The sequence below is a fragment of the Borostomias antarcticus genome, assembly GCF_949987555.1.
Source record: "Borostomias antarcticus genome assembly, chromosome: 20".
NCBI classification, from domain to species: domain Eukaryota; kingdom Metazoa; phylum Chordata; class Actinopteri; order Stomiiformes; family Stomiidae; genus Borostomias; species Borostomias antarcticus.
Window position 1 is genome coordinate 14337026 of NC_140253.1, and position 27222 is coordinate 14364247.

Sequence of the window (27222 nt, forward strand, 5' to 3'; positions counted from 1 at the left end):
AGAAAGAGGCAGCGTTCGGGCGACTCTTACAAAGTAGCAGCTGTTGACGAATCCGCAGGAGGGGAGGGAGTCGTGGGCGGAGACTGGGAGGGGCTCCATGGAGCTGTCAGAGGTGGTGCTGCTGGAACGCGTCGACGCCCCAAAAAACACCTCCGCCTGGGATAACTACACACACACACACACACGCACGCGCGCGCACGCACAGACACACGCACCACAGTTTGAAACTGTTTTTAAATCGTTTTTGAATTGCTAATCGATTCTCGTTTATGTATGTCTGTGTATTGATTGTTGTTTACGTAATTCTGTTTATTCTCGTTTATGTCATATTTCCTCTTGATGTTGATTAATGCCATGTAATTACTCAGCCACACTGAAAATGAGTATAACTACTTAATTACTACTACTTAACTACGTAATTTTGAGTATAATTAAAGCTTGAATGAATGAAAGGTACAGCAGGGCATGTCCTGGTACTAACGGCAACGAAGGAGATTCTTCTTAAAGCCGTGGACCAACAGGTCAATGCCAGCCAGCCAGCCAGTCGCTTGCATTGACTTACTGTTCCACTGATTTAAGTGCCTTCATTGCTCAGCTCACTTGGAGCACGGAGCTCTCTGCTAACTGTGTGCGTGTGTGCATGTGTCTTGTGTGTGAATGTGTGTGTGCGTGCGTGTGTGCATATGTGTGCGTGCGTGTGAATGTGTGAGTGTGTGCGTGCGCACGCTGCCTGACCGGCTCTCACTTCGGGGTCCGGGGTGGGCGAGGGCGTGAGGGAGCCCAGGGACTGCCTGCGTTGCTCGGTGCCCGGGACCAGGGCCCTGTCTGTGGGGGTGGAGCCCAGGGCCCCGTCTGTGGGGGTGGGACCCAGGGCCCCGTCTGTGGGGGTGGGGCCCAGGGCCCTGTCTGGTCCGGGGGTGGGATCCAGGGCCCCGTCTGTGGGGGTGGGGCCCAGGGCCCCGTCTGGTCCGGGGGTGGGGCCCAGGGCCCCGTCTGGTCCGGGGGTGGGGCCCAGGGCCCTGTCTGGTCCGGGGGTGGGGCCCAGGGCCCTGTCTGGTCCGGGGGTGGGGCCCAGGGCCCTGTCTGGTCCGGGGGTGGGGCCCAGGGCCCTTTCTGGTCCGGGGGTGGAGCCCAGGCCCTGGTCCTGCTCTGTGGCCGTGCTGGCAGGTCTCTCCCACTGGGTGGCGCCGGTGGGGATGTGCCAGTAGTAGATGCCCGCCATGTCGGTGATCTTCTTCCATCCTGGGGGCAGGTCCGGGTCGGTCTGGAACGACTGCTCGCTCCAAATGTCTGGGGGAGAGACACACACACACACACACACTCATGTAACAGGTTGGTGCGGTGGGGGTCAATCCACCGACCCTCCGCATGGGAAGTCAAACATCTACAGCTAGACCAAAGAGGAACTCCCTAAGATCATGAGCTTTATCGAAACAACCTCTGCCACACACCCACACACCCACACCCCCACCCCCACCCCCCCCCCCACACACACACACACACACACACATGAGGGGGCAGCAGAGAAACAGCCCCGGGGCCTAAAGATATGACGCTGCATTAGATGGTACTACTGCTCATAAAGGTGATATAAGCTCTATGGGGGGCTGGCTTGGTGTGTGTGTGTGTGTGTGTGTGTGTGTGTGTGTGTGTGTCTCCGCCCTAACTGCTGACCGGGACGATCAAACGCAGCCTGCGTGTCGCAGCGACGACAGGGCTGTATGTCACCGTGGCGACAGCCAAGATTGAGACGGAGCTCGGGCGGAGGAGAGGGCGGAGCAAACACACACACACACACACACAGACAAACGCACGCACACACAGACACACACACAAACACACACAGACAAACGCACGCACACACACACACACAAACAGGTCTCGAGATATAGGTTCTTTAGGGAGAGAGATTTGAAAGACAATAAGCTTACAAGCTCTCTCTCTCACACACACACACAGACACACACACACACCCCTGCTGGGATAGGGAGTCTTCAACCACAAATAAAATAGGTCACAGTGTATGAGATACACACAGGGTGTCACAACCCATGCCTCTAACCCTGCCTCTCTGCCTGCCCCTAACCCTATCTCCGAGAACGAGTCCCCTGGCACCTCCCAGAGGGCGCAGAGGGAACTGCGGGCTCGTCGGCGTGAGCAGCTGCCGGTCATTCCGGTGATTGCACCCCATCCTGGCCAGCCACCACCTGCAGCCCATCAGCCCAGGAGGTTAAGAAGCCACTCCACACAGCATGCGGCGCCAGATCGTTGAATTCCCATGTGGTAACCTCACGGCTCTAGCTCCCGTTACCTTGCCTGTTTTTGACCTTGCTACTGTAACCACCGTTTTTGTCCCCTGAGCTTTTTATTTACCTGTCTTGTTTTTGGTTTACCCTTCCAGGACTCCCGCCATTGCCTGAACCCAGCCTGCCTGACTACCCTGCCCGTCTACCAAACCCAGCCTGTCCGACTACCCTGCCTGTGTAACAAACCCAGCCTGCCTGACTACCCTGCCCGTGTACCGTACCCTGCCTGGATTATTGACTATTCTCTGCCCAACCCTGGACTGTACCTTGAACCAATTAAACGCGCCATCTTGGCTTCTCCCCCTTATCCTGCCGTCGTGTCTGCTCTTGGGTTCACCTCCTGACCCCTTAACAGAACGATCTGGCCAAGACATGGACCCAGCGGACGTCGACGCCATACGCACTGCCATCGCCAGCCAAGGTACGCTGATTGGGAGACACGACTCTGACCTCCAACATGCGGCCAGTGCCATGCAGGGCCTCTCCACCAGCGTGAACGCGCTCGCCACCCAGGCAGCCCAAACCGACCAGGGCCTGCAGGCTCTCACCCAGGAGTTCCGGAACCTGATCGCCCACCTTACACCTCTCCAGGCCCCAGCACCACCCCAGGACCCAGCACCACCCCAGGACCAGCCCGCCGCTCCAGCTCCTGGCGAGGCCGCTTCCCCCGCTCTGCCCCGGAGAGAGCCCAAGCTCTCCAACCCCAGGCCATTCGACGGCGACCTGGCTGAGTGCGGGTCCTTCCTGATGCAGTGCAAATTCATTTTCGCTCACCAGCCTAGCCGGTATTCTGGGGACGCGGAGAGGATTGCCTTCGTCTCCAACCTGTTAACCGGCCAACCCCTCCGCTGGTTTGAAGCAGTCTGGGAGTCAGGGGCGGCCTGTTTCGGGTCCTTCGAGACTTTCTGTGTGGAGTTTAGAAAAGTTTTCGACCATCCAGCCCACGGCCGCGACTCCGCCTCACGCCTGCTCCATCTCCAGCAGGGCACCCGGAGTGTGGCAGAATTCTCTGTGGAGTTCCGCATCCTGGCTGCGGGGAGCGGGTGGAACGATGCCGCCCTCCAGACCGCTTTCCGCTCAGGCCTCACAGAGACTATTAAGGATGAGCTGGCGCTCAGGGAAGATGCCACCTCCCTGGACAACCTCATCTCGCTCGCCGTGAAGATGGACAACAGGCTCCGGGAGCGCAGGAGAGAAAGAGCCACCCGTCCCTCTGGCTCTGTCCGGCCCCCAAGTCACCGTCCTCCAGGCCAGCCGGCCCCCTTCTCGTCTCGCCCCGACTCCGCCCCCCTGCGCTCCTCTGCTCTGTCTGCCTCTCCATCCCCTGAGGACGGGCCCATGGTATTGGGCGGGGCTCATCTGACCGCTGAGGAGCGCCTCCGGAGGGTTACAGAGGGGCTCTGTTTCTATTGTGGCGGCCCTGGACACACCCGGAACACCTGCCCGAACCGCCCAAAAGCTCCAGCCCGTCGGTGAGAGGGGTGTCACTGATGGGCGGCGTACTCACCCCCAGCCACCAGGGGCGCCTGCACTTGGAAGCCGTGGTCACATCTAACAACCGGCCATTCCCCGTACCTGCTCTGATTGACTCGGGCGCGGACGACTGCTTCATCGATGCCACGCTCGTCCGTCAGGCCGGCATCCCCACACAACCCCGGGACACGCCCCTTGCCGTTCACGACCTCAGCGGGAGACTGCTGGCCGAGGTCACCCAGGTCACAAAGCCCTTGGAGATCCATCTGTCTGGCAACCACCACGAGACCCTCTCCCTGCTGGTGATCTCATCACCCCAGAGTCCCCTCGTCCTGGGGCAGACCTGGCTCCGGCGCCACAACCCCCACATCGACTGGGAGACCAACAGGGTGATTGGCTGGAGTCATCACTGCCACAGGACCTGTCTCACCTCTGCCACCCCGCCTACAGAGGGCGTCAGCGCCTCACTGGAGCCACCTGACCTGTCCACGGTTCCCTCCATCTACCATGACCTCGGAGAGGCGTTCAGCAAACAGAGGGCCCTCTCCCTGCCTCCTCACCGCCCCTACGACTGTGCCATTGAACTGCTTTCAGGAGCGCCCCTGCCCTCCGGCCGTCTGTTCAACTTGTCTCGTCCTGAGAGAGAGGCCATGGAGAAATACATCCACGAGTCCCTGAACGCCGGCCTCATCAAGCCCTCCAGCTCACCCGTAGGAGCGGGCTTCTTCTTCGTGGGCAAGAAAGACGGCACCCTACGCCCGTGCATCGACTACCGGCGATTGAACGACATTACAGTCAAGAACCGCTACCCCCTGCCGCTCATCGCCTCCGCCTTCGAACCGCTCCAGGGCGCCACAGTGTTCTCCAAGCTCGACCTCAGGAACGCTTACCACCTAGTGCGCATCAGGAAAGGAGACGAGTGGAAGACGGCCTTTAACACCCCCCTCGGACACTTTGAGTACCGCGTCATGCCCTTCGGCCTAACCAACGCCCCGGCCGTGTTCCAAGCCCTAGTGAACGACGTCCTCAGAGACCTCCTCTACCACACCGTCTTCGTCTACCTGGATGACATCCTCGTCTTCTCGCGCACCATGGAGGAGCACACCGGGCACGTCAGGCAGGTCCTCCAGAGGCTCATGGAGAACAGGCTCTACCTCAAGGCGGAGAAATGCGAGTTTCACGTGCCCACGATCCAGTTCCTGGGTTTCGTCATTGAGGCCGGGAGGGTGAGGGCTTCCCCAGAGAAGATCAGGGCGGTGGTTGAGTGGCCGGTCCCCACCACCCGCAAGGAGCTCCAATGGTTCCTGGGGTTCGCTAACTTTTACCGGAGGTTTATCCGGAACTACAGCCGGGTGGCGAGCCCCATGACAGCGCTGACATCCACGGCCATCCCCTTCGCCTGGACCCCTGCGGCGGACGTGGCCTTCAAGGCCCTCAAGGCCCTGTTCACCTCCGCACCTGTCCTCATCCAACCGGACCCCTCACTCCAATTCATCCTGGAGGTTGACGCCTCCGACACGGGGGTTGGGGCGGTCCTGTCCCAGAGGGCCGTGACGGACGGCAAGCTCCACCCCTGCGCCGTCTTCTCCCGCCGCTTGGAGCCGGCCGAGAGGAACTACGACGTAGGAAACAGGGAGCTTCTCACGGTCCAACTCGCACTGCAGGAGTGGAGGCACTGGCTGGAGGGGACGGAGCAGCCGATCATCGTGTGGACTGACCACAAGAACCTGATCTACATCCGGGACGCAAAAAGGCTGAATCCCCGGCAGGCCAGGTGGGCTCTGTTTTTCGGCCGCTTCAATTTCACCCTGACCTACCGACCAGGGTCCCGCAATGTGAAGCCAGATGCTCTCTCACGCCAGTTCTCGCCCCCGGAGCGGAGTGCAGAGCTGGACACTATTCTGCCCTCCTCCTGTGTGGTGGGTGCTCTCACTTGGGAGGTAGAGGGGATCTTGAGGGAGGCCCAGAGGACTCAGCCAGACCCAGGCGGTGGTCCGGCAAACCGCCTCTTTGTGCCTGACCGGGTCCGTACCCAGGTCCTCCAGTGGGCCCACACGTCCCAGTTCGCCTGTCACCCAGGAGCCAGCCGCACGCTAACCCTGCTTAGGCGCCGATTCTGGTGGCCCACCATGGCCGTCGACACCACCAAGTACGTCCAGGCCTGTACGGTGTGTGCCCGGAGTAAGTCCTCCCACCAGCCCCCTTCAGGACTTCTGCGTCCCTTGCCTGTTCCCGGCCGACCCTGGAGCCACATTGGGTTGGACTTCGTCACCGGTCTCCCCCCATCCCAGGGAAACACGGTGATCCTGACCATCATTGACCATTTCTCGAAGGCTGCCCACTTCGTGCCGCTGCCTAAGCTCCCCTCTGCCTCTGAGACTGCGGACCTGCTGGTGACTCACGTGGTCCGTCTCCATGGCATCCCCCTCGACATTGTGTCAGACAGGGGGCCGCAGTTCACCTCTCGGGTCTGGAGGGAGTTCTGTCGGGCTATGGGGGCCACTGTCAGCCTGTCCTCGGGCTTCCACCCCCAGACCAACGGGCAGGCGGAACGGGCCAACCAGTACCTGGGCACTGCCCTGCGGTGCATCACGGGCCGGAGCCCGGCCTCTTGGAGCGAGCGCATCTCCTGGGTCGAGTACGCCCACAACACCCTGCCCAACGCCTCCTCAGGTCAGTCCCCGTTTGAGTGCTCCCTGGGTTACCAACCGCCCCTTTTTCCTGAGCAGGAGGAGGAGCTGGCTGTCCCGTCAGTCCAGGCCCACATTGACCGCTGCCGCAGGATCTGGAGGACCGCCCGCTCGGCCCTGCTCCGCTCCACCCGCAGAAGCCAGCGGTATGCCGACCAGCGTCGGACCCCGGCCCCCAACTATGTGCCTGGCCAGGAGGTCTGGCTCTCCTCCAGGGACATTCCGCTGCAGGCAGGTTGCAGGAAGCTGGTCCCCCGCTTCCTCGGCCCCTACGTCATTGAGAGCGTGGTCAACCCTGTGGCGGTCAAGCTCAGGTTGCCCCCCGCCATGAGGATCCACCCGGTCTTCCACGTCTCCAGGATCAAACCTGTGAAGGTCAGTCCCCTTTGCCCCCCAGGCGATGCTCCTCCCCCCGTCCGCCTCATCGACGACCATCCGGCCTGGACTGTCCGGCGGTTGCTGAGGGTCCGTCGCCGGGGCCGGGGTCTGCAATACCTTGTCTATTGGGAGGGTTATGGGCCTGAGGAGCAAAGCTGGGTGCCCCGCAGGCACATCCTGGACCCCTCTCTTGTCCGGGATTTCCACCGGGCCCACCCTGGCCTGCCTGGTCGGTCACCGGGAGTCGCCCGTAGAGGGGGGGGTCCTGTCACAACCCATGCCTCTAACCCTGCCTCTCTGCCTGCCCCTAACCCTATCTCCGAGAACGAGTCCCCTGGCACCTCCCAGAGGGCGCAGAGGGAACTGCGGGCTCGTCGGCGTGAGCAGCTGCCGGTCATTCCGGTGATTGCACCCCATCCTGGCCAGCCACCACCTGCAGCCCATCAGCCCAGGAGGTTAAGAAGCCACTCCACACAGCATGCGGCGCCAGATCGTTGAATTCCCATGTGGTAACCTCACGGCTCTAGCTCCCGTTACCTTGCCTGTTTTTGACCTTGCCTGTTTTTGACCTTGCTACTGTAACCACCGTTTTTGTCCCCTGAGCTTTTTATTTACCTGTCTTGTTTTTGGTTTACCCTTCCAGGACTCCCGCCATTGCCTGAACCCAGCCTGCCTGACTACCCTGCCCGTCTACCAAACCCAGCCTGTCCGACTACCCTGCCTGTGTAACAAACCCAGCCTGCCTGACTACCCTGCCCGTGTACCGTACCCTGCCTGGATTATTGACTATTCTCTGCCCAACCCTGGACTGTACCTTGAACCAATTAAACGCGCCATCTTGGCTTCTCCCCCTTATCCTGCCGTCGTGTCTGCTCTTGGGTTCACCTCCTGACCCCTTAACACAGGGGACCTGAGAGGGTGGCTTCTGCCTCTAAGACGGGTATTTAACAAGGAGAAAGAGCGTGAGAGAGAGAGAGAGAGAGGAGAGGACGAGGAATGGTATGAAAGAAGAAGACTGAGAAGATGAATACGCTGCAGATTTTCTTTTTCTCTCCAACACACACACACAAACAGAGAGACAAGGACACACACACACACATGCACGCACGCAGCAGGCTGATTTAGCGGCGGCCTGACTCTTGTCTCTACGCAGTAAATCGTGGCATCGAGTCAGAGCCAGCACGAGCTTCCGTGTTAGCTTAAGCTAGCCGCCGCTAGCGCCACGACCGAGGCTGGCTCAACAGGGCCCCGTCTTTCCTCCAGGAGAATCGCACTCGGTATGCTAACGATTAGCGTGCGTGCGTGCAGCTCAGGGCTTGGTGCCACTAGCGGTGCTACGTAGCGATTAGCCTCCATTAGCCTTGGTTAGCATGCAGCACCAAACAGCAGAACAGTGCAGAGAGAGAGAGGGGGGAGGGGAGAGCACAGGGGTTCCAGCAGGAAAACACACTCTCTCACTCTCTTGCACTCAGACAGCCGGACACCTACGCTGTCTGCACGTTCCAGACAAACAAACACATGCATCAACTTTCATGCCGATCCTGTCTTCCTTCCTCCTCCATCCCCTCTTCAACCAGCCACCCACGCGCGCGCGCGCGCACACACACACACACACACACACACACACACACACACACACACACACACACACACACACACACACACACACACACACCTCTCCTCTCCTCCGCCCGGGCTAAGCAGCCACGGAGAGAGGAGAGAGAGAGGAGAGAGAGGGGAGAGAGAGAGGAGAGAGAGGGGAGCGATGGGGGAGAGAGAGGGGAGAGCTGGGGGAGAGGGAGGAGAGAGAGGAGAGAGAGGGGAGAGAGAGGGGAGCGATGGGAGAGAGAGGGGAGCGATGGGAGAGAGAGGGGAGAGAGGGGAGAGAGAGGGGAGAGAGAGGGGAGAGAGAGGGGAGAGAGAGGGGAGAGAGAGGGGAGAGAGAGGAGAGAGAGAGGAGAGAGAGAGGAGAGAGAGGGGAGAGAGAGGAGAGAGAGAGGGGAGAGAGAGGGGAGAGAGAGGGGAGAGTTGGGGGAGAGAGAGGGGAGAGTTGGGGGAGAGAGAGGGGAGAGAGGAGAGAGAGGGGAGAGAGAGGGGAGAGTTGGGGGAGAGAGAGTGGTGGTGGTGGTGGGTGAGAGATGGCAAGAAGACAGATACAGGGAAGTGGAGGGAGAGGAGAGAGAGGAGAAAGAGAGGAGGATGAGGAGGGACAGGAAGAAGAGAGACAGGGAAGTGGAGAGAGAGAGAGAGTGTGGAGTCAGACAGAGACAAACCTACTAGGAGAGATGGAGAGGGACAGGGTGAGGAGAGACAGAAAGACGGAGCAAAAGAGGCAGTTGTTGTGTCATCGTCTCCTCCTCCTCAAATTAGACTCCTACTGAACAGCAGAGCCCTCCCAAGCCTGCTTCCTGTCCTGCCCGGATTTTTCACAGTGCCCACCCACATCCATTGTATGACCAAAACGGTGGTAGAGCAATTATCAGACTTTCTCAAAAGTGCTAGTTTTGTCAACGTTTTGATCTGAACCATTGTATATGATCATAAGTAACCTTAAAACAGGTCTAAACATGATTTTCCCTTTACTACTCCTTTAACCCACCTCGTTTAGTGAGGATGACCGACAAGGTTTTAACGCTAACGTCTGTGGCTTTGTCCATTTCTGCAATAACTGCACTCGGGAGTTTGGACTGAGCACTTGGACTTGGTCCCCGGGCGTCATGAATGATGGCTGCCCACTGCTCCTGGCTGCCCCTGGAAGAGGACGCCTTGGATGGGAGAAATACAGGGACCAATGTCCACCAGTGACCACTGAAGACGTGTGTGTGTGTGTGTGTGTGTGTGTGCGCGTGTGTGTGGTGTGTGTGTGTGTGTGTGTGTGTGTGGTGTGTGTGCTGTGTCGCTCTTCTCACGTGTGTTGTTGTGTCTCACTGTGTGGCCAGTAAAGACCCTCGAGGTCCAGATCATTATATTATGGCTGTGTTTATTCTATTAACGTTAACATTACCGCTCGTTGCTTTGGGAGATGCCATTAGCCCTAGCCTACCGCTTTGCTAGAAGCCTGTATTTCACGTCATCAATGGGACCCAATCAGGGGCTGCGTTCCACTAGGGGACTGAATAGCAATTAGAACGTAGTCCCTGATTGGCCCAGTCACATTGTAATTTCTGGAAATCAATGTAGATACGAGGAAGGTAAGACTGATCTGTGGAGATAAATAGAATGTGATCTCAGAGTGGTCTCACACACCCACTATAGTACGGAACAGGAAGTTGCCCAATTCAATCCACACCTGGGGCTACTTCCTGTAACAGAGGGATTCTGGGGGATTGAGAGACAGCTTTTAGGTTTCTTGTTATATTCTGTCCATGACAAGAGTTCAACACACACACACTATCTTCAGCACTTTGAGACTGACAAATATAAAATGAATGATTCATTTTTTTGAATCAATGATTCATATTTTTATTATCTTTCTCTCACGCCGAGAGAACACGTCATCAAGATGGAGGAATGGGAAACCACAGCGTGTGAAGTGAGCAAGAAACACCGGAGCTAGCCAGCTGAGCAACACACGTGTGTTTTTGTGTGCGTCTGTACATGTGCCTGTGTGTTTTTGTGTGTGTGTGTGTGTGTGTGTGTGTGTGTGTGTGTGTGTGTGTGTGTGTGTGTGAGTGTGTACCTGTGTCCTCAGGTGAGTTGCTCTCCTGCGACAGCGTGGTCCAGCTGGACTCCTCATCGCTGGGGTTCAGGCTCTGGATGCGGTTCAGCGCGCAGTCCGTCTTCGCCCCCGTCCGTCTGTCCTTCTTCGTCTCCGGAGAGGAGGAGGAAGAGGAGGAGGAGGAGGCCAGGGAGAGGAGCAGCGTGTCCTCCGGGCTTTGCTGTCCGGGTGGAGAGGGAGGGGGAGGCAGCAGGGGAGAGTCCTTGCCCGATTTGAGGAGCTCGAGGCCGGGCCGGAGGTCCGAGATGAGCCCCTGTCCCGGAGGCTCTCTCTGGTTCTCCGTGGGACTCGTCAGCAGAGCCTTCTTCTCCTCCTCCTCCCCGTCCTCCATCGTCATCTTCACCAGCGCTTCCTTCTCCGACGGGATGCTGATGTCATCACCGCTGCTGACGCCCTCCGTCACGTTGGTGTCGCGGTCGACGTGTGCGTTGCCGTTGAGGACCTCCTCCTCCTCCTCCGTGTTCGCGCCGGGCGCGGGGTCGCGGTCGATGCCGTCGTCTCGGTCGTGGTTAGTCAGGGTCTGGCCGTCGCGGCCCGGGTTGATGTTGCGGTCGTCCGTGGCGGTCGAGCTGCGGTCGGATTCGGTCGTGTTCTTGTTGTGGTCCTGGCGCTCGGCCGCCTTGCGCTGCTGGTTGACCCCGTTCTTCGCCAGCTTGGGGTTGTTGGGAGCGGACGATGGCGGCGGCGATGACGATGAAGGTGGCGCTCCTTCTCCGAGCCCCATGGCGCTCTGGATGCTGGTGAGGGCGTACTTCTTACGACACTTTGGGGGCGTGGCCGAGCCCTGCTTGATGACATCGCCGCTCAGCAGCTGGTTGTGGGAGGAGCGAAGGCTGAGCGAGTTGGGCGGAGTCACGGGAGGACTGTTACTATTGGCCACATCTGCTGACATCATCATGGAGGAGGGGTCCACTAGGGGTGAGAGAGAGAGAAGGTACGTGATGGAAGATGGTGTGTGTGTTTGTGCGTGTGTGTGTGTGTGTGTGTGTTTTACCTGATACAAGGGCAGTCACGGACTGCTGGTGGAAGTCACAGTTCAGGGTTCAGAGATTGGCACGGCGCATCTGAAGATGAACCACACACACACACACAAACATGAAGATCATAAGAACCCCAAGAATTGCAAACACTTCAAGGTTGACCCCAGAAAGAACAGCCATGCGGAACACAGCTGCAGCTTGTACAGAAAATGTGTGTGTGTGTGTGTGTGTGCGTTCATGCGTGTGTGTGATGAGGACAAGAAGCCTCCTCCTCACGGAAAGGAGAGATGGAGGCCTACCAGCTAGGGATTGTGGGTAATCCCATGGTTGCGCGCGTCCATGTTGGGAGTCTCCCCTAAATGACCAATCAGAACACAGGCCACCACTCTCTAAGCCAATAAGGTGACCTCACGAGGGAAACCACTTCTTCCTACAAGAAACAAAACACACTGAGTCAGTGGGGAGGGAGGAGGGGATGGGAGAGAGAGAGAGAGAGAGAGAGAGACAGAGAGAGACGGAGAGAGATGGAGAGAGAGAGAGGGAAAGAGAAAGGGAGGGAGGGAAAGAGAGAGGAGAGAGGGAGACAGAGAGAGGGAGAGAGAGAGGGAGGGAAAGAGACAGAGAGGGAGAGAGAGAGAGAGAGAGAGAGAGAGAGAGAGGGAGACGGAGAGAGAGGGAGAGAGAGAGAGAGAGGGACAGAGAGAGGGGGAGACAGAGGAGGAGGGGTACTGCAGGAGACCAGACGGTTGAATAAAGACACATTAATTATTCACTGATCAAAGATTCATACATAACAGGTGTGCGGTCCCCTCAGTTCACACAGCGCCTAACCTGTAGATCATCCTGTCACATCTTAGAAACACGGTTTCCCCCGGCACCCTCCTCAATATTAACGTGTCAAACGCACACAGAAGGCGCGTGAGAGTGTGTGCCAACTTTCTCATCTTTAGGCTAAAGAGGCACGGGTTCGCCTGGGGGCTGAGGTTATGAATATTAGCATCTAAGGCTACCAACCAAAATAGCATGAGATGGTCTTACAAACGGCATGTTTCAACCAGAGGAACACGAGCATCCATGACTCTCAGTTTGTTGTGCGAAGAAGAAGTAGAAGGAGAAGAAGGAGGAGAAGGAGAATGAGAAGAAGGAGAAGATGGAGAAGGAGTAGAAGAAGGAGGAGGAGCAGATGAAGTAGAAGTAAAAGAAGTAGGAGAAGAAAAAAAAGTAGGAGGAGAAGAAAAAAAAGTAGAAGGAGGAGAAGAAAAAGTAGGAGGAGAAGAAAAAGTAGAAGGAGGAGAAGGAGAAAAAGGAGAAAAAGGAGAAAAAGGAGAAAAAGGAGAAAGAGAAGAAGAAGGTCTATCCAGGACCTTCTAGCGGTGAGGCGACAGTCCAAACCGTGGGACGAAGAGCACGAGCAGAAACACACACACACACGCGCTCACCCGAGTACACACATGCACAACCGAATACACACACACACAGGCATACACACACGCACACATGTGGAAAAGTCAACCAAGGACAGCGGGACGAGAAGGACATGTCAAAGTTTATCATTAAACACCATAAAAAAAACAAAAAACATATTGCATTCTGGGACGAAATTACAAGGCGAACCTCGGCTCACTGGCTCCTGCTGAAACAGGCCCGCATACCATCGTATGTTTGTTTGTGTGTGTGTGTGTGTGTGTCAGCGTAAAAGACACAGCTACCACCCAAGCAGAGAACATCTTCCAGTCTTCCCTTGCGCTAGAGTCCAACATCTCCCGGGGAGAGGACGATTATGGGGAACCTCCTGTCCAAGTCGACTGAAGTTCAAACTAACATGGAAAGACTACAAAACCCACCGTTGTGTGGGGTCAGTTTACAGACTACGTATGTACTGCCCGCATTTCTCCACCACAAACATCTCTCTCTGACACGTCTCTCTCTCTGACACGTCTTTCTGAAACGTCTATCTCTGAAACGCCTCCTTCCATCCTCACATACTTGATGAGATACTCGGATCTTGCAGGTTAGGTGAAAGGCTGTCGCCGTGTTATTTATACTAATATATAAATGGGCCCCACCAGGGCGTTTGAAGAGCCCCCCCGTCCCCCCTAACAGCCCTCAACTGTGGCTAGAGGGGTGAACCCTGGATTACAGGGTCCACTGTGGGAGAAGAAACCCCACACACACACACACACACTTAGCCAAAGTGTTTGCATACTCACAATGCTCACACAAACATGTTGATCACAGACTCGCAGGTGTAGCCTTTCTGTATGTGATACACACTCCCAGACACAAACACACACACACACACACACACACACACACACACACGTACACACACACACACACGCACACACACGCACACACACACGCACACACAGGTAATACAAACCCAGAAGTAGCACTACAAGACAGGGACCTTTGAACTCTGACATGATGACCTACTTGTGTGTGTGTGTGTGTGTGTTGTGTAACAGGCATAGCAGGGGGCTAGGCACAGGCTAGAATGAGGGGAACAGCTGCAAACATACTCCAGCCATCTAACCTCCTTCCTCTGACACACACACGCGTGCACACGCACAAAAGCATGCATGCAAGCACGTGCACGCACACGCACACAGAGAGAGAAAGACTAGACACTACTTTTTTTGTCTTCTTTAATCCATCAGCCAAGTGGATGACAGCCAGAATGACACGCATGACACCTCTCTCCTTCCCTCTTAGAGTACAGTACAGTTAGAACTCACACCAGTCTCTCTCTCTCTCTCTCTCTCTCTAGTTAGAACTCACACCAGTCTCTCTCTCTCTCTCTCTCTCTCGTTAGAACTCACACCAGTCTCTCTCTCTCTCTCTCTCTAGTTAGAACTCACACCAGTCTCTCTCTCTCTCTCTCCAGTTAGAACTCACACCAGTCTCTCTCTCTCTCTCTCCCTCCAGTTAGAACTCACACCAGTCTCTCTCTCTCGCTCTAGTTAGAACTCACACCAGTCTCTCTCTCTCTCTACAGTTAGAACTCACACCAGTCTCTCTCTCTCTCTCTCTCTCTCTCTCGTTAGAACTCACACCAGTCTCTCTCTCTCTCTCTCTCTAGTTAGAACTCACACCAGTCTCTCTAAATGAGTTTTCTCCGGAGGGTGGCTGGGGTCTCCCTGAGAGATCGGGTGAGAAGTTCAGTCATCCGGGAGAGACTCGGAGTAGAGCCGCTGCTCCTTTGCGTCGAAAGGAGCCAGTTGAGGTGGTTCGGGCATCTAGTGAGGATGCCTCCTGGGCGCCTCCCTAGGGAGGTGTTCCAGGCGTGTCCGGCTGGGAGGAGGCCGCGGGGTAGACCCAGGACTAGGTGGCGGGACTACATCTCCGCACTGGCCTGTGAGCGGCTAAAGATTCCCCATGCAGAGCTGGTTGATGCTGCTAGGGAAAGGGATGTCTGGGGCCCCCTGCTGGAGCTGCTGCCTCCGCGACCCGACCCTGGATAAGCGGATGAAGATGATGATGATGACCAGTCTCTCTCTCTCTCTCTCGATCAAACTCACACCAGTCTCTCTCTCTCTCTCTCTACAGTTAGAACTCACACCAGTCTCTCTCTCTCTCTCTACAGTTAGAACTCACACCAGTCTCTCTCTCTCTCTCTCTCTCCAGTTAGAACTCAGACCAGTCTCTCTCTCTAGTTAGAACTCACACCAGTCTCTCTCTCTCTCTCTCTCGTTAGAACTCACACCAGTCTCTCTCTCTCTCTCTCTCTCCAGTTAGAACTCAGACCAGTCTCTCTCTCTAGTTAGAACTCACACCAGTCTCTCTCTCTCTCTCTCCAGTTAGAACTCACACCAGTCTCTATCTCTCTCTCGAACTCACACCAGTCTCTCTCTCTCTCTCGAACTCACACCAGCCTCTCTCTCTCTCTCTCTCTCTCGAACTCACGCCAGTCTCTCTCTCTCTCTCGATCAAACTCACACCAGTCTCTCTCTCTCTACAGTTAGAACTCACACCAGTCTCTCTCTCTCTCTCGATCAAACTCACACCAGTCTCTCTCTCGATCAAACTCACACCAGTCTCTCTCTCTCTACAGTTAGAACTCACACCAGTCTCTCTCTCTCTCTCTCTCTCTCTCTACAGTTAGAACTCACACCAGTCTCTCTCTCTCTCCAGAGCAACCTATCTTTCGCTCTGGGGGAAAAAATCTGACAAAACGCAAAAACACCACCAGACCTGGGAAAAAATGGATGGATTCCTGTCAACAAGGGGAGAGAGAGAGGAGGGAGGAGAGAGAGAGAAAAGGGGAGAGAGAGCGAGAAAGGGAGAGGGAGAGGATGAGAGCGAAAAAGGGAGGGAGGAAGAGGGAGAGAGAAATGGAGAGGGAGATGGGAGAGGGAAAGCAACAACGTGCTTGTGAAAAGTTGGATCAGGATGTGAGAGCGCCAGCCAGCAGCGCTGGATGAAGCCCTGAAACCTCCAGATTTATTTCCTTTGGCCCATTCTCAGCAGAGGACTTTTAGTGAGCTCACGATAGTGCTAGCTCCTGTTAGACTGGTACAGGGCGCTAGCTCCTGTTAGTCTGGGTGCTATAGCTCCTGTTAGACTGGTACAGGGCGCTAGCTCCTGTTAGACTGGTATATGGTGCTAGTTCCCATTAGACTGGGTGCTTGCTCCTGTTAGACTGGTATAGTGTGCTAGCTCCTGTTGGGCTGGTATAGTGTGCTAGCTCCTGTTGGGCTGTTATAGTGTGCTAGCTCCTGTTGGGCTGGTATAGGGTGCTACTAGCCTTTATCTTAGCATGGAGGTGGAGTGGGCTTAGCTCTAGAGCTTGCGGGTCGGTCCAACTCATTATCTTACTAGCAGGGAACAATGGCCGCACTCAGATCCCTGGTCTGGCATAACAAGGGAAGTACAACAGAGGAGAGGCCCACTGTGTGTGTGTGTGTGTGTGTGTGTGTGTGTGTCCGTCCGTCCGTCCGTCCGTCCGTCCGTCCGTCCGTCCGTTCTGTCAATCGGAGGAAATACACAGACTAAAAGAGACCGTTGGACCAAGACCAAAGTCTAAATAAACAGTTAAGTAGTGAAGTAAAACACGTTCACACACACACTTTGCAGGAGATCCAGGGAGAGAGCTTGGGGGTGTGTGTGATTCCCACACCAGGATGGACCGGGGCGTCCTTGCAGTGGTATGCAGTCAGTGTGTGAAGGGCAGATCAAAAATAGCTCCACTATAATTCAACCCGTTTATTCACAGCTAAGAGAGCACATCGAGCCTGTGTAGTGTGTGTGTGGGGGGGGGGGGGGGGTGTGGTGTGTTTGCATGTGTGTGTAGGTGTGTGTGTGTGGTGTGTTTGCATGTGTGTGTGGGTGTGTAGTGTGTTTGCGTGCGTGCGTGTGTGCGTGGTGTGTTTGCGTGTGTGTGTGTGTATGTGTGGTGTGGTGTGTTTGCGTGTGTGTATGTGTGTGTGTGTGTGTGTGTGTGTGTGCGTGTGCGTGTCTGGTGTGTGTGTGCGTGTGTGTGTGTCTGGTGTGTGTGTGTGTGCATACAGTATAAACCATATCATTTTCCTCTGGCTTGGGTTTTATGATTGGAGGACAGAGAAAGAATGACCAGGAATGAAACACAGAGAGGAATGTTCAGGGTGTGCCAAAGAATCTATGGAATGTCTCTTTTTTTGGATGTGGTGGGGGGCCAGGAGGGAGGGGGTGGGGGGGGGGGGGTAATTGGTCAACAAAAGGGAAAGCACACACAAGTGTTTCCATGGTTAACGTTTACTTCTCTTGAGCTGGCCAACTAGAGGAACCAAGCTAACAAAGTCCTAGCCTAGTGCTCTAGCCACGCAGACCACAACAACGCTGCATGCCCTGTGGAGAAGATGTACAACAAAGAGAGAGAGAAAAAAAAATATATATATATATATATATATATATATATATATATATATATATATATATATATATATACACAAAAGTATTTTATAAAGGGGCTAGTGATAAAAATGGTCAAAGAGACTTGGTGAGGGGACCTGGGGTTAAAGGTTACTGGTGGGAGGGCGTGGCATCAACAGGGTTTGGGGTGAGAGTATTGGGGAACGGGTCCCAAGTTCAAACCATAACTGGATCGTTACTATACCTAGTCCCTTCCTCAAGGAGAGACGGACGGACAGCCGTCCAAAAGCTTCCCAAACGCACATGGAGTAGGCCGGCTTCGCTGACTGAGCCCTGCTGGTTTGGCTGGAGCTAGTCTCGCGATACCAGACGACCAGGGACGTCCGCCTACCGATCGTCTGGGGACTTTCAAGACAGTTGCTAGAAGGACGGCCAGATCAGCCACTAACAAACCTATGACATGCCGCTTTGGAAATCCCCCTTTGGACATTTTTCCAAGAACACGCCTTACCAGAAATGATGCCCTCCTCATTTCCTCTTCCATAGGGAAACAAGCTGGAGATATACTGTACAGTCAATCACTTTGTAACACAAAACATTGATGCTCGGGACAATGGATGTCCCGAGCAACATTAGATTATTGGATTCTGTTTTATTGAATGTGCGCTTAGTCCACAAGATTAGTGCAATGAAGGACTTCAAGCAACTTTGTTTAAAGCTTTTAACCCAGGAGAAGAAAGACGTGTTGACGACTGGTTGCGTTCGTCTAGTTGATGTGTTGGGCAGCCTACTGCTTGCTAGCCAGATGGCATTAGACTTTGCTATTTAGTCCAGATGAATGGATCCCGTCTCCTAATAAAAGACTGTTTTTAACGGATGATAACGCACGTGTTCCTGGTATGGTAGTGTTCACTGTCATCGCCCCAATATAACGCTCGAGGAAGTCCTTCCTCCCAACAGCCATTAGACTATTCAACTCCACAAAATCTGGGCGTGGCCACAGGGATTGCACTTATTAATAACGCACTGACTGATTATGACACTATGGCTTTTAACTGGAGATCACTTGGTGTACAACACATCCATTGTTTTTAACAACGTACATGTCTGATGTTTTTGGTCTGTCCTTATCTTGTATGTTTCTATATGTGTATTGTTGTCTTGTGTTGTTTTTATGGCTGTTTTATGAGCTACGTGGCATTTTAATTTCCTTCGGGATAAATAAAGTGAATCAAATCAAATCAAAATATGAAGGACCGCCCTAAACACCTTGGATTGGTCAGTCAAGCAAAGCGTTTAGACTTCGGAGTCTAGGCTGGAGCTGCAGATGTTTTGAAAAACTAGCATACACACACACCCTCCAACACACACACATACACCCCCCAACACATACACATACACCCCCCAACACATACACACACACCCCCCAACACATACACACACACCCCCCAACACATACACACACACCCCCCAACACACACACACACCCCCCTACACACACACACACACACCCCAACACATACACACACACACCCCCCAACACATACACACACACCCCCCAACACATACACACACACACCCCAACACACACACACACACACACACCCCCCAACACACACACACACACACCCCCCAACACACACACACACACCCCCCCCAACACATACACACACACCCCCCAACACATACACACACACCCCCCAACACACACACATACACTCCCCAACACATACACATACACCCCCCAACACATACACATACACCCCCCAACACATACACATACACCCCCCAACACACACACACACACACACACCCCCCAACACACACACACACACACACACACACCCCCCAACACATACACATACACCCCCCAACACATACACATACACCCCCCAACACATACACATACACCCCCCAACACACACACATACACCCCCCAACACATACACATACACCCCCCAACACATACACACACACCCCCCAACACATACACACACACCCCCCAACACATACACATACACCTCCCAACACACACACGCACACACACACACACACACTGCCCTATGAAATGGAAAAGAAATGTATAACTCTGACTGAATTAGAGCCAAGAAAAGATTTCCTGGATTTGGAAAACTTGCGAAAGAGTGCAGTGCTACCCTTCCCCCTTCTCCTCATTGGCCCCGTCCCCCTCTCTCTCTCTCCCTTTCACTCGGTCTCTCTCCCCTCTCTTTCATTCGGTCTCTCCCTCTCTCTCTCATGTTGAAAATGTTTGCAGTCCCAATTCTCTTGACCCTGCGAGTCTCCAAAAGCCAGGAAGCAAATACACACGAACACGCGCACACACACACAAACACACACACACAGGCAATGCTGAGAGTAGCCAGCGACTTATCTGTTATGATACCACAGCAATTTCCTGGACTCGTTGCCGACAGCAACAACATAAAAAGGGAGCTGAACCCTCCATCCAACATACACAAAACACACACACACACACAACGTGAAGGCAGTGGAGACTAAAGCAGGACATCCTATATTTAGACATTGCAACCATCAAGCAGGACATCCGAGATGACGAGGGAAGTCTAGACGCCATAGACAATGCAGCCCTTCCGAAGGCATGCATGTGCACGTGTACGTGTGTACGTGTGTGTGCGTGTGTGTACGTGTGTGTGTGTGTGTGTACGTATGTGTGTGTGTGTGTACGTATGTGTGTGTGTATGTGTGCAAGCGAATGCGTCAGGTTGCATTGGACAGCCTGTGGCAACCTGTCCCTTGATGATGTCACAGGGTTCTGTTGATGTCACTGCTCTAATAGGAGAGGTGGCTGCTCTGGGTCAGAAAGAGAAAGAGAGAGAGAGAGAGAGAGAGAGAGAGAGAGAGAGAGAGAGAGAGGATGGGAAAAGAAAATAGGGGACGAAGAGACTTCAAGAGAGACTCAGAAGGAGTGAGCGAGAGAGAGAGGAGAGAGAAAAAGAGAGAGATGAGGAGAGAGAAAAAGAGAGAGATGACGAGAGAGAGAGAGAGTGTGACTAATCAGAGCAGGAATGTCACATCCCTGCCAATCTAACTAATGGGTCCGACACAGCTCTCGACCGCCTCCCTCTCCAAAACCTCCCCGTAACTAACTAGCTAACTCTCTCTCCTGGTGGAACGGCGTTGTTTCATAACACCAGCACGGGGCTCTTCTCCGACTGGGCCTCGGTTCTCGGACCGCCCCAGTTCGGCTGGGCCCGGACGGACAGGACGCCATCGGGCCGTCGGCCCGGCTTCCGAGAGAAAACAACTGCCTCCGTTTGAAACAAACGCACCTGTGGCCGACGCTGTCCGTCACCTTGTTCTCCATGTCGCTGTGAAGCCAAAGCCAATGTCGCCACAGTGTGTGGACAATGTTGTTGTTATTGGTGTTCCGTTCCATTGCCGGGTTCTTTAAGCTCAAAATGAGGTTAGAACCAGGATACCAATGTGACTGCAGTGACCACAGCCCCACCAATCACACGTCTCCAACCATAACCGGCCACATCCCACAGGACGTTACATCACCATCGCCAGAGGAGTCACGCATACACACACACACACGCACACGCGCTCACGCACACACACCAAATCCCACTCTCTCCTGCCTAGTCCTGCCTTGTCCAATCATTAGACTGGAATGTGTTTTCCTGGCCCAATCAGAGTGTGTTTCAGAGGAGGTTATGTGGTCTTGGTTTGGGTAATGAAACCGACTCTTCTTGAGAAACCGGCTTTGTGGTTAGAGTGTCCACCCTGAGATTGAGATGTTGAGGGTTCGATCCCCGGCCGAGTCATACCAAAGCCAAAAAAATGGTACCCAATGCCTCCTTAATTGGCACTCAGCATCAAGAGTTGGATTGGGGGTGAGTCCCTGTGACATATTAGCATCATGTTCAGGGGGTGTACTTTTACATCAAGCTGCCTCATGCTAAGCGGGGTACACGTATAAAGATAATCTCGCTGATTGTGGTCCCGATTTCCCCCCTTCCGACCAAGGACAGCAAACGCGCCGATTATCGGATGTCTCTAAAGATTATCCTACAAGAGTATCCTGTGGTGTGAGGTGTGTTAAGAGTCAATTTCTCCCGATAATCTGCTTGGAAAATAATCGGGGCCGACAATCGTAAATATTAAACCTGTTCAATATTTACAACCAAAAGTCCTTGTGTGTGTGGGGAAAGCTGACAACTCCTGATTCACTGACTCTGTGGATGGTGACGTGGAATGGAATGTAGCCAATCAAGAAGCAAGTTTACTGAATAACACGGAAACAAGGAAGACGACAACGTAATCCTGGTTACCACCAACAGTGGGAAGACAGAGGCGAAGTTCAAAGTGCGATGGAGCTCCGAAATGGAGGACCAACTTGTTGATTTATGGCACACACACTAGTGTTTATATAATGTGTCCTCCAAATGTTACTACAACAGAAACCATTTGTTTACCATTCTTCTTCTTTTCCTTCTTCAGATCATGATCACGCAATATTTCTGGCTTGGGGGACGAGACTCTAGACTGTCGTAGGACAGAATCTTTATGTATGTGCTGTATTGGGAATATCGGAGCACACCACACACAATCCGATCAAAACTGTTCAATCTATGATTTTTTTATCTTCATGTGTGGGGTCTCTCACAGATAAAAAATCTGTTAAGATTTAGAAAATCTTTATATGTGGAATCAGGAGATAGGCTCCTGCCCTATGGGCCACTAGGCTTGGTTCTCAAGGCTACTTACTTACTTATGTGGTATTGAACTCATGGGAGAGAGGAAGCCAGCGAGAGAAACCAGGGTCACCAGGGCACCCCTAACCCTAACCCGTCACAAAGCTTCCCTTCCTGCCTGATGAAGACCAACTACAGGACAACACCAATGAATACCGACACACCTGGGGAGGTGGCCTTTACACACCCTCTCATCACGATGCTGTGTGTGTGTGTGTGTGTGTGTGTGTGTGTGTGTGTGTGTGTGTGTGTGTGTGTGTGTGTGTGTGTGTGAGAGAGCGTGTGCATGTGAATAGGTCCGTGTGTGTTAGAGATGTGCGGATGGAGTTTGAGCGCACCCGAATCCACGTGCATTCATCAATCATCCACCCGCCACCCACCTGACATAATTATCTTCTAAAATGTAGAGACCCACACCCGCACCCAACCCGCCAAACATGAAGTTATTGTATTTACATTTAAATGATGTCCAGCCATTCGTGCTCATTCACTTTTCATATACAGTAGGCACATTTTCTTGACTTAACCAATTTAAAGACTATAGGCTCGCTTTCGCAGGATCTCGGTTGACGAAGTGGTCGAGGGTATTTGAGTGAGCTGCTGGCAGGTCTCGCGCTCTCTCGCAGTTGTTATAATATAATATATATAATTATAGTAGTTATTAAATACGAATATAAATGACAAATCCATCTGCAATCCACCCGAAATTAATCACAATGTTGATTTTTATTGGCCCAACCACCCGCGGATATCCGCAATATTCGCATCTCTAGTGTGTGTGTATCTGATGAAGGTCAAAGTAAAGCAAACTAAATGTGCAGTGGTGTGGAAAAGACAACCCCACAAAAACAGCAACAGACGTGTTTGTGTGTGTGTGTGTGTGTGTGTGTGTGTGTGTGTGTGTGGAGGGTTAAAACAACTTTACACCGATGCCTTGCTTCCAGAGCTCATTTGCATATGATGAATATTGTGCATAGTGAGGAGCCAATCACAAGCCAGAACTGACAGCTACACAGACAGCCCATCACTGAGGCAACATGGATTTGTCAGAATGCTTGCCAAACACACAAACACAAACACGCACACACTCACTCACACACCTGACACAGAAAGAATAGAGAGAAAAGCAGAAAGAGAAAGAGATAGAAAGGAAGAGGAGGACAAACATTTCACTTTCACATCCCGCAGGATGAACAGGGCCTCTGTGCTCCTTCACTGTTCAAACACCTCTCGGCTGTCTGCTCCCTGCAACAACAATACACTCTCTCTCTCTCTCTCTCACACACACACACACAGCTAGGGCTATGACCAGGCCCGTGGGGACAATAACCCTATTGTGAGGCTCAAATAGGGGGAATAGAGAGATGGAACGGAGAATGAGAAAAGATTGACACAGTGGACGAACACACACACACACGCGCACGCACACACATACACGCACACACACACGCACACGGACACACACACACGGACACACACACACGGACACACACACACGGACACGCACGCACACGGACACACAAACAGACACACGGACACACGGACACACACACACGGACACACACACATGGACACACACACACATAATGTACACACAGACACACACACATGGACACACACATGTACACACACGGACACACACACGGACACGCACACAGACACACACACACACACGGACACACACACACAGGATCTGAGAGGAATGCTTGTCTTGCAGCACAGCCCAGGATGAGTCAACTACAATCTGCAGTGACCCAGCAAACTCCCCCAGCATCATTTATCTACCGTTACTTTCAATAAGTAGATGTATAACACACACACACTCACTCACTCACTCACTCACTCAACTCACACACACGCACACACACACGCACACACTCACACTTGTTTTATCAAGGGTGGGACAGTGGCATTGTTTCACAGGGAAAGCGACATGGTGATAACAACTCCCCCCTGAACCTTATCTGATTGGTCGCTTGCTCATACACACACACACACGCGCACACATGCACACACATGCTGACACCCACATTTGCCCCCACTACTTTTCTCGCTGCCATGCCTGAACACCTCACACACACACACACACATACACACACACACACACACACACACACACACACACACACACACAAACACTGACACAGAAAAACACACAGAGACAAACACACACACTGACACAGACAAACATACAGAAACAAACACAGACAGACAGACAGACAGACAGACAGACAGACAGACAGACAGACAGACAGACAGACAAATACACACACACTGCAAAGAATAATGCATGCAGAAAAGCTGTACAGAGGAAGGGGGTATAAACACACACACACACACAGTGTGGGAGCAGAGGGACTCCATACATCCGGTACAGGGTATTTTGGGGTGTAATGAGGAGTATTCTGGGGTTCTGACGTTCCTGGGGAGTCACAAGGTGACAGCTTACATTACCACCACACTGCTATATCTGCTGGGGGGTGCGTGTATGTGTGTAAGAACCTCCCTCCCTGGCAAAGCACATGCACGCTACAGACCTGAGCTTACGCTCATGCACGCACACGCACACACTGCAGGTTTGCAGCATTTGCGCCAAAACTCCATAAACGTCCAAGTCCCTTTTTCCACAGTCAGCAAGTCTTGTTGTCTGACAGGAGAAAGAGAAAGGGAGAGCTGGGGGAGAGAGGGAGAGGGTCAGAGAAGGAGAAAGTGGGAAAGAGAGTGGATTGGAATATAAACCCAAGAGCCCTCTGCAATTAGCAATGACATCATATCCCCAGACGACACACACACACACACACACACACACACTCTCACACACACACACACACACACACACACACACACAGCAGGCCAGTGGCTGGACAGAGCCTGTGCCAAAAGCCAGGGGAAGGGGTTGGAAGCAGAGGGGAAGGGGAGGAAGAGCAGGGGGAGGGGGGAGGATGACAGTGCACCTCCACCCCTCTGCTGATGACAGGGGAATCCTATTCTGAGACGTCAGCTGCCATGTTTGCATGTAAACATATTGTATGATGTGATTTCTACCAGGCCTTTGCGTTCCAGCACAGACCCGAAACCCTGGTAAAATATGCACAAACACGCACACAAGGAAACTCTTGCGCTTCCCGTCTCGCGCACGCTCGCGCACGCACACACACACACACACACACACACACACACACACACACACAGCCATCTATCAAAGCTCAGCCTAGAAGTAAATGGATTGGGCCGCCATTAATCCGTCCTAAATCTCCAGACATGCTAACTAACGGTCAATGTAGAACTCTCTGATTCTGGTTGATACTCGCTGAGACACAGTGAATCATAACGAACCACTGATAATAATCTGACCCCCCCCCCCCCCCCAAAAAAAACAGGTTGAGAATATTTTGTTTGCTTTTCAAGATGCCAAACTCATGGAGCATAAACAGGCAATTAAAGTGGCTCCACGTTTGTATAAAACAAACAAGGCCATTATCCCGGGGAGAAACTACCCAGTACAAGACTGGAAACGATTAGAGCGCTGCCGTCAGCACGCTCGACCGCCTCGCCTAGCGCCGCACACACAAGTCCGGCAACCCGACTCATGAGAATAGCCCCTGGGTACCACCGTTAAACAATGGGCCCCATATAACGCAACTGCAGGCCAGAAATCCAACAACCCCGATTCCTACAGCCGCGACTCGCTGTTGAATACAGTTTTGTGGCGCAGAAGCTAATGTCTCCACATGAGGATAGCGATAGCGAGGCGCATGGAAGGGGGCCGAGGGGTGTGAGGGCAGCTATACGCTGGACGGGTCGTGGAGGGATGGGTTTGTCTGTAGGCTGGATAAAAGTAGCGGCATTCTCCTACTACATGTCGTCTCGCCACGAAAGCCAACACGTTGCTCTAGCCTCAGTGCGTGTTGTTGATAGTCAAACACTGCAGCCGTGAGTTCGATTAGCAGTAGGCTACGAAAAGGCCCCAAATATGCCCGTTTGTCGTCAAATTTGGGGATCATACAAGTGAATTCTGGCAATACCTACACCCTGACCACTAGCCTATGCTTAAGGTCTCTCATAACTAGTTATGGGAAATAATATGATGTTATCTTCAATGTTGTCCATCATCACGTCATTAACCCAAATCATGCACCAAACACAAAAGTCAAATCCAAGCCTACCTCCCGCAGCGGTCAATGTTTGGCAACAGTGTTGCGAGGCCGACGCGTGTTTGTTTAGCTGTTATTTCTGCATGGGATGCGTTGAAAGATCGCACATTTACCGAAGTGAAACCAAATATTGCGAATAGGAAAGCGAAAAGGGCACTATTTGTCCCCGACAGTGAGCGATCTGTCGCCGCAGCCTCCCTGATACCCCCCCGCCCCCTCAACCTTCGCAGCTGAGCCCCGACACAGCCTGCCTACCTCGCCCGAAGGAACAGAAGTTAACAGAGACAATTCGAGCTATCCGCTGGCGCACGGACGATCATTTCGGGCCAGTAAAATAACTGTAGCCTGTGACAGAAGCTCTCGTATAGAAAATAAATCCGCGGCAGACCACATCACTTACCGCCCCGTTGTAGGTTAACTCTCGTCTTCGCTGCGCTGCTTCTTGTTCACTGTTCCTTCCTTCTCTTCTCCTCCCTTCCAGATGCCGCTGATTTCCAGAGGAGAAGCCTGCGCAGATCCGGAAGCGAGCGGTCCTATCACAGGCCTCGCTTCAGGGAAAATACTTTATTCAAGATTAAAGATCTCTTTATTGCCATGCATATGGTTCGCACATACTAGGAATTTGACTAGGGTTAAGGCACACGCTGTTGTAGACGACACAGGACAGGGTGCAGAGCAGGACAGGACAGGACAGTGCAAAAGACATGACAGTGCAAAACAGTACAAAAACAGTGCAAATATAAAATACAAAAAACAGTGAAACAAAATGCAGTGCAATGTACACATTACGATATAATGTAAAATAAATAAATAAAAGGGATACCATATACAGAATGTATATAGCCTACTCTGTATAAGCTATACAAAGTGTATGTGCAGGTAGGCCTACAGTTTGGGTGCAGTGTACAGTGAGTGTGCAAGTGGTGAGGGTATA

At 53.2% G+C, this 27222-nt stretch overlaps 1 protein-coding gene across 1 annotated transcript in view; it reads right to left on the reverse strand.

Moving 5' to 3' along the window:
• apbb2b (amyloid beta (A4) precursor protein-binding, family B, member 2b) overlaps window positions 1-26744 on the reverse strand; it is a 52125-nt gene extending 25381 nt beyond the window's left edge. The window contains exons 1-6 of the mRNA XM_084454693.1: window positions 26689-26744; window positions 11845-11975; window positions 11560-11629; window positions 10527-11477; window positions 746-1290; window positions 31-165 (exon numbers count right to left, since the gene is read on the reverse strand). Of these exons, the coding sequence (XP_084310819.1) occupies window positions 31-165; window positions 746-1290; window positions 10527-11463 (1617 nt within the window). The 5' untranslated portion in view covers window positions 11464-11477; window positions 11560-11629; window positions 11845-11975; window positions 26689-26744. The remainder of the gene's footprint in view (window positions 1-30; window positions 166-745; window positions 1291-10526; window positions 11478-11559; window positions 11630-11844; window positions 11976-26688) is intronic.
• Window positions 26745-27222: the final 478 nt, after the last annotated feature.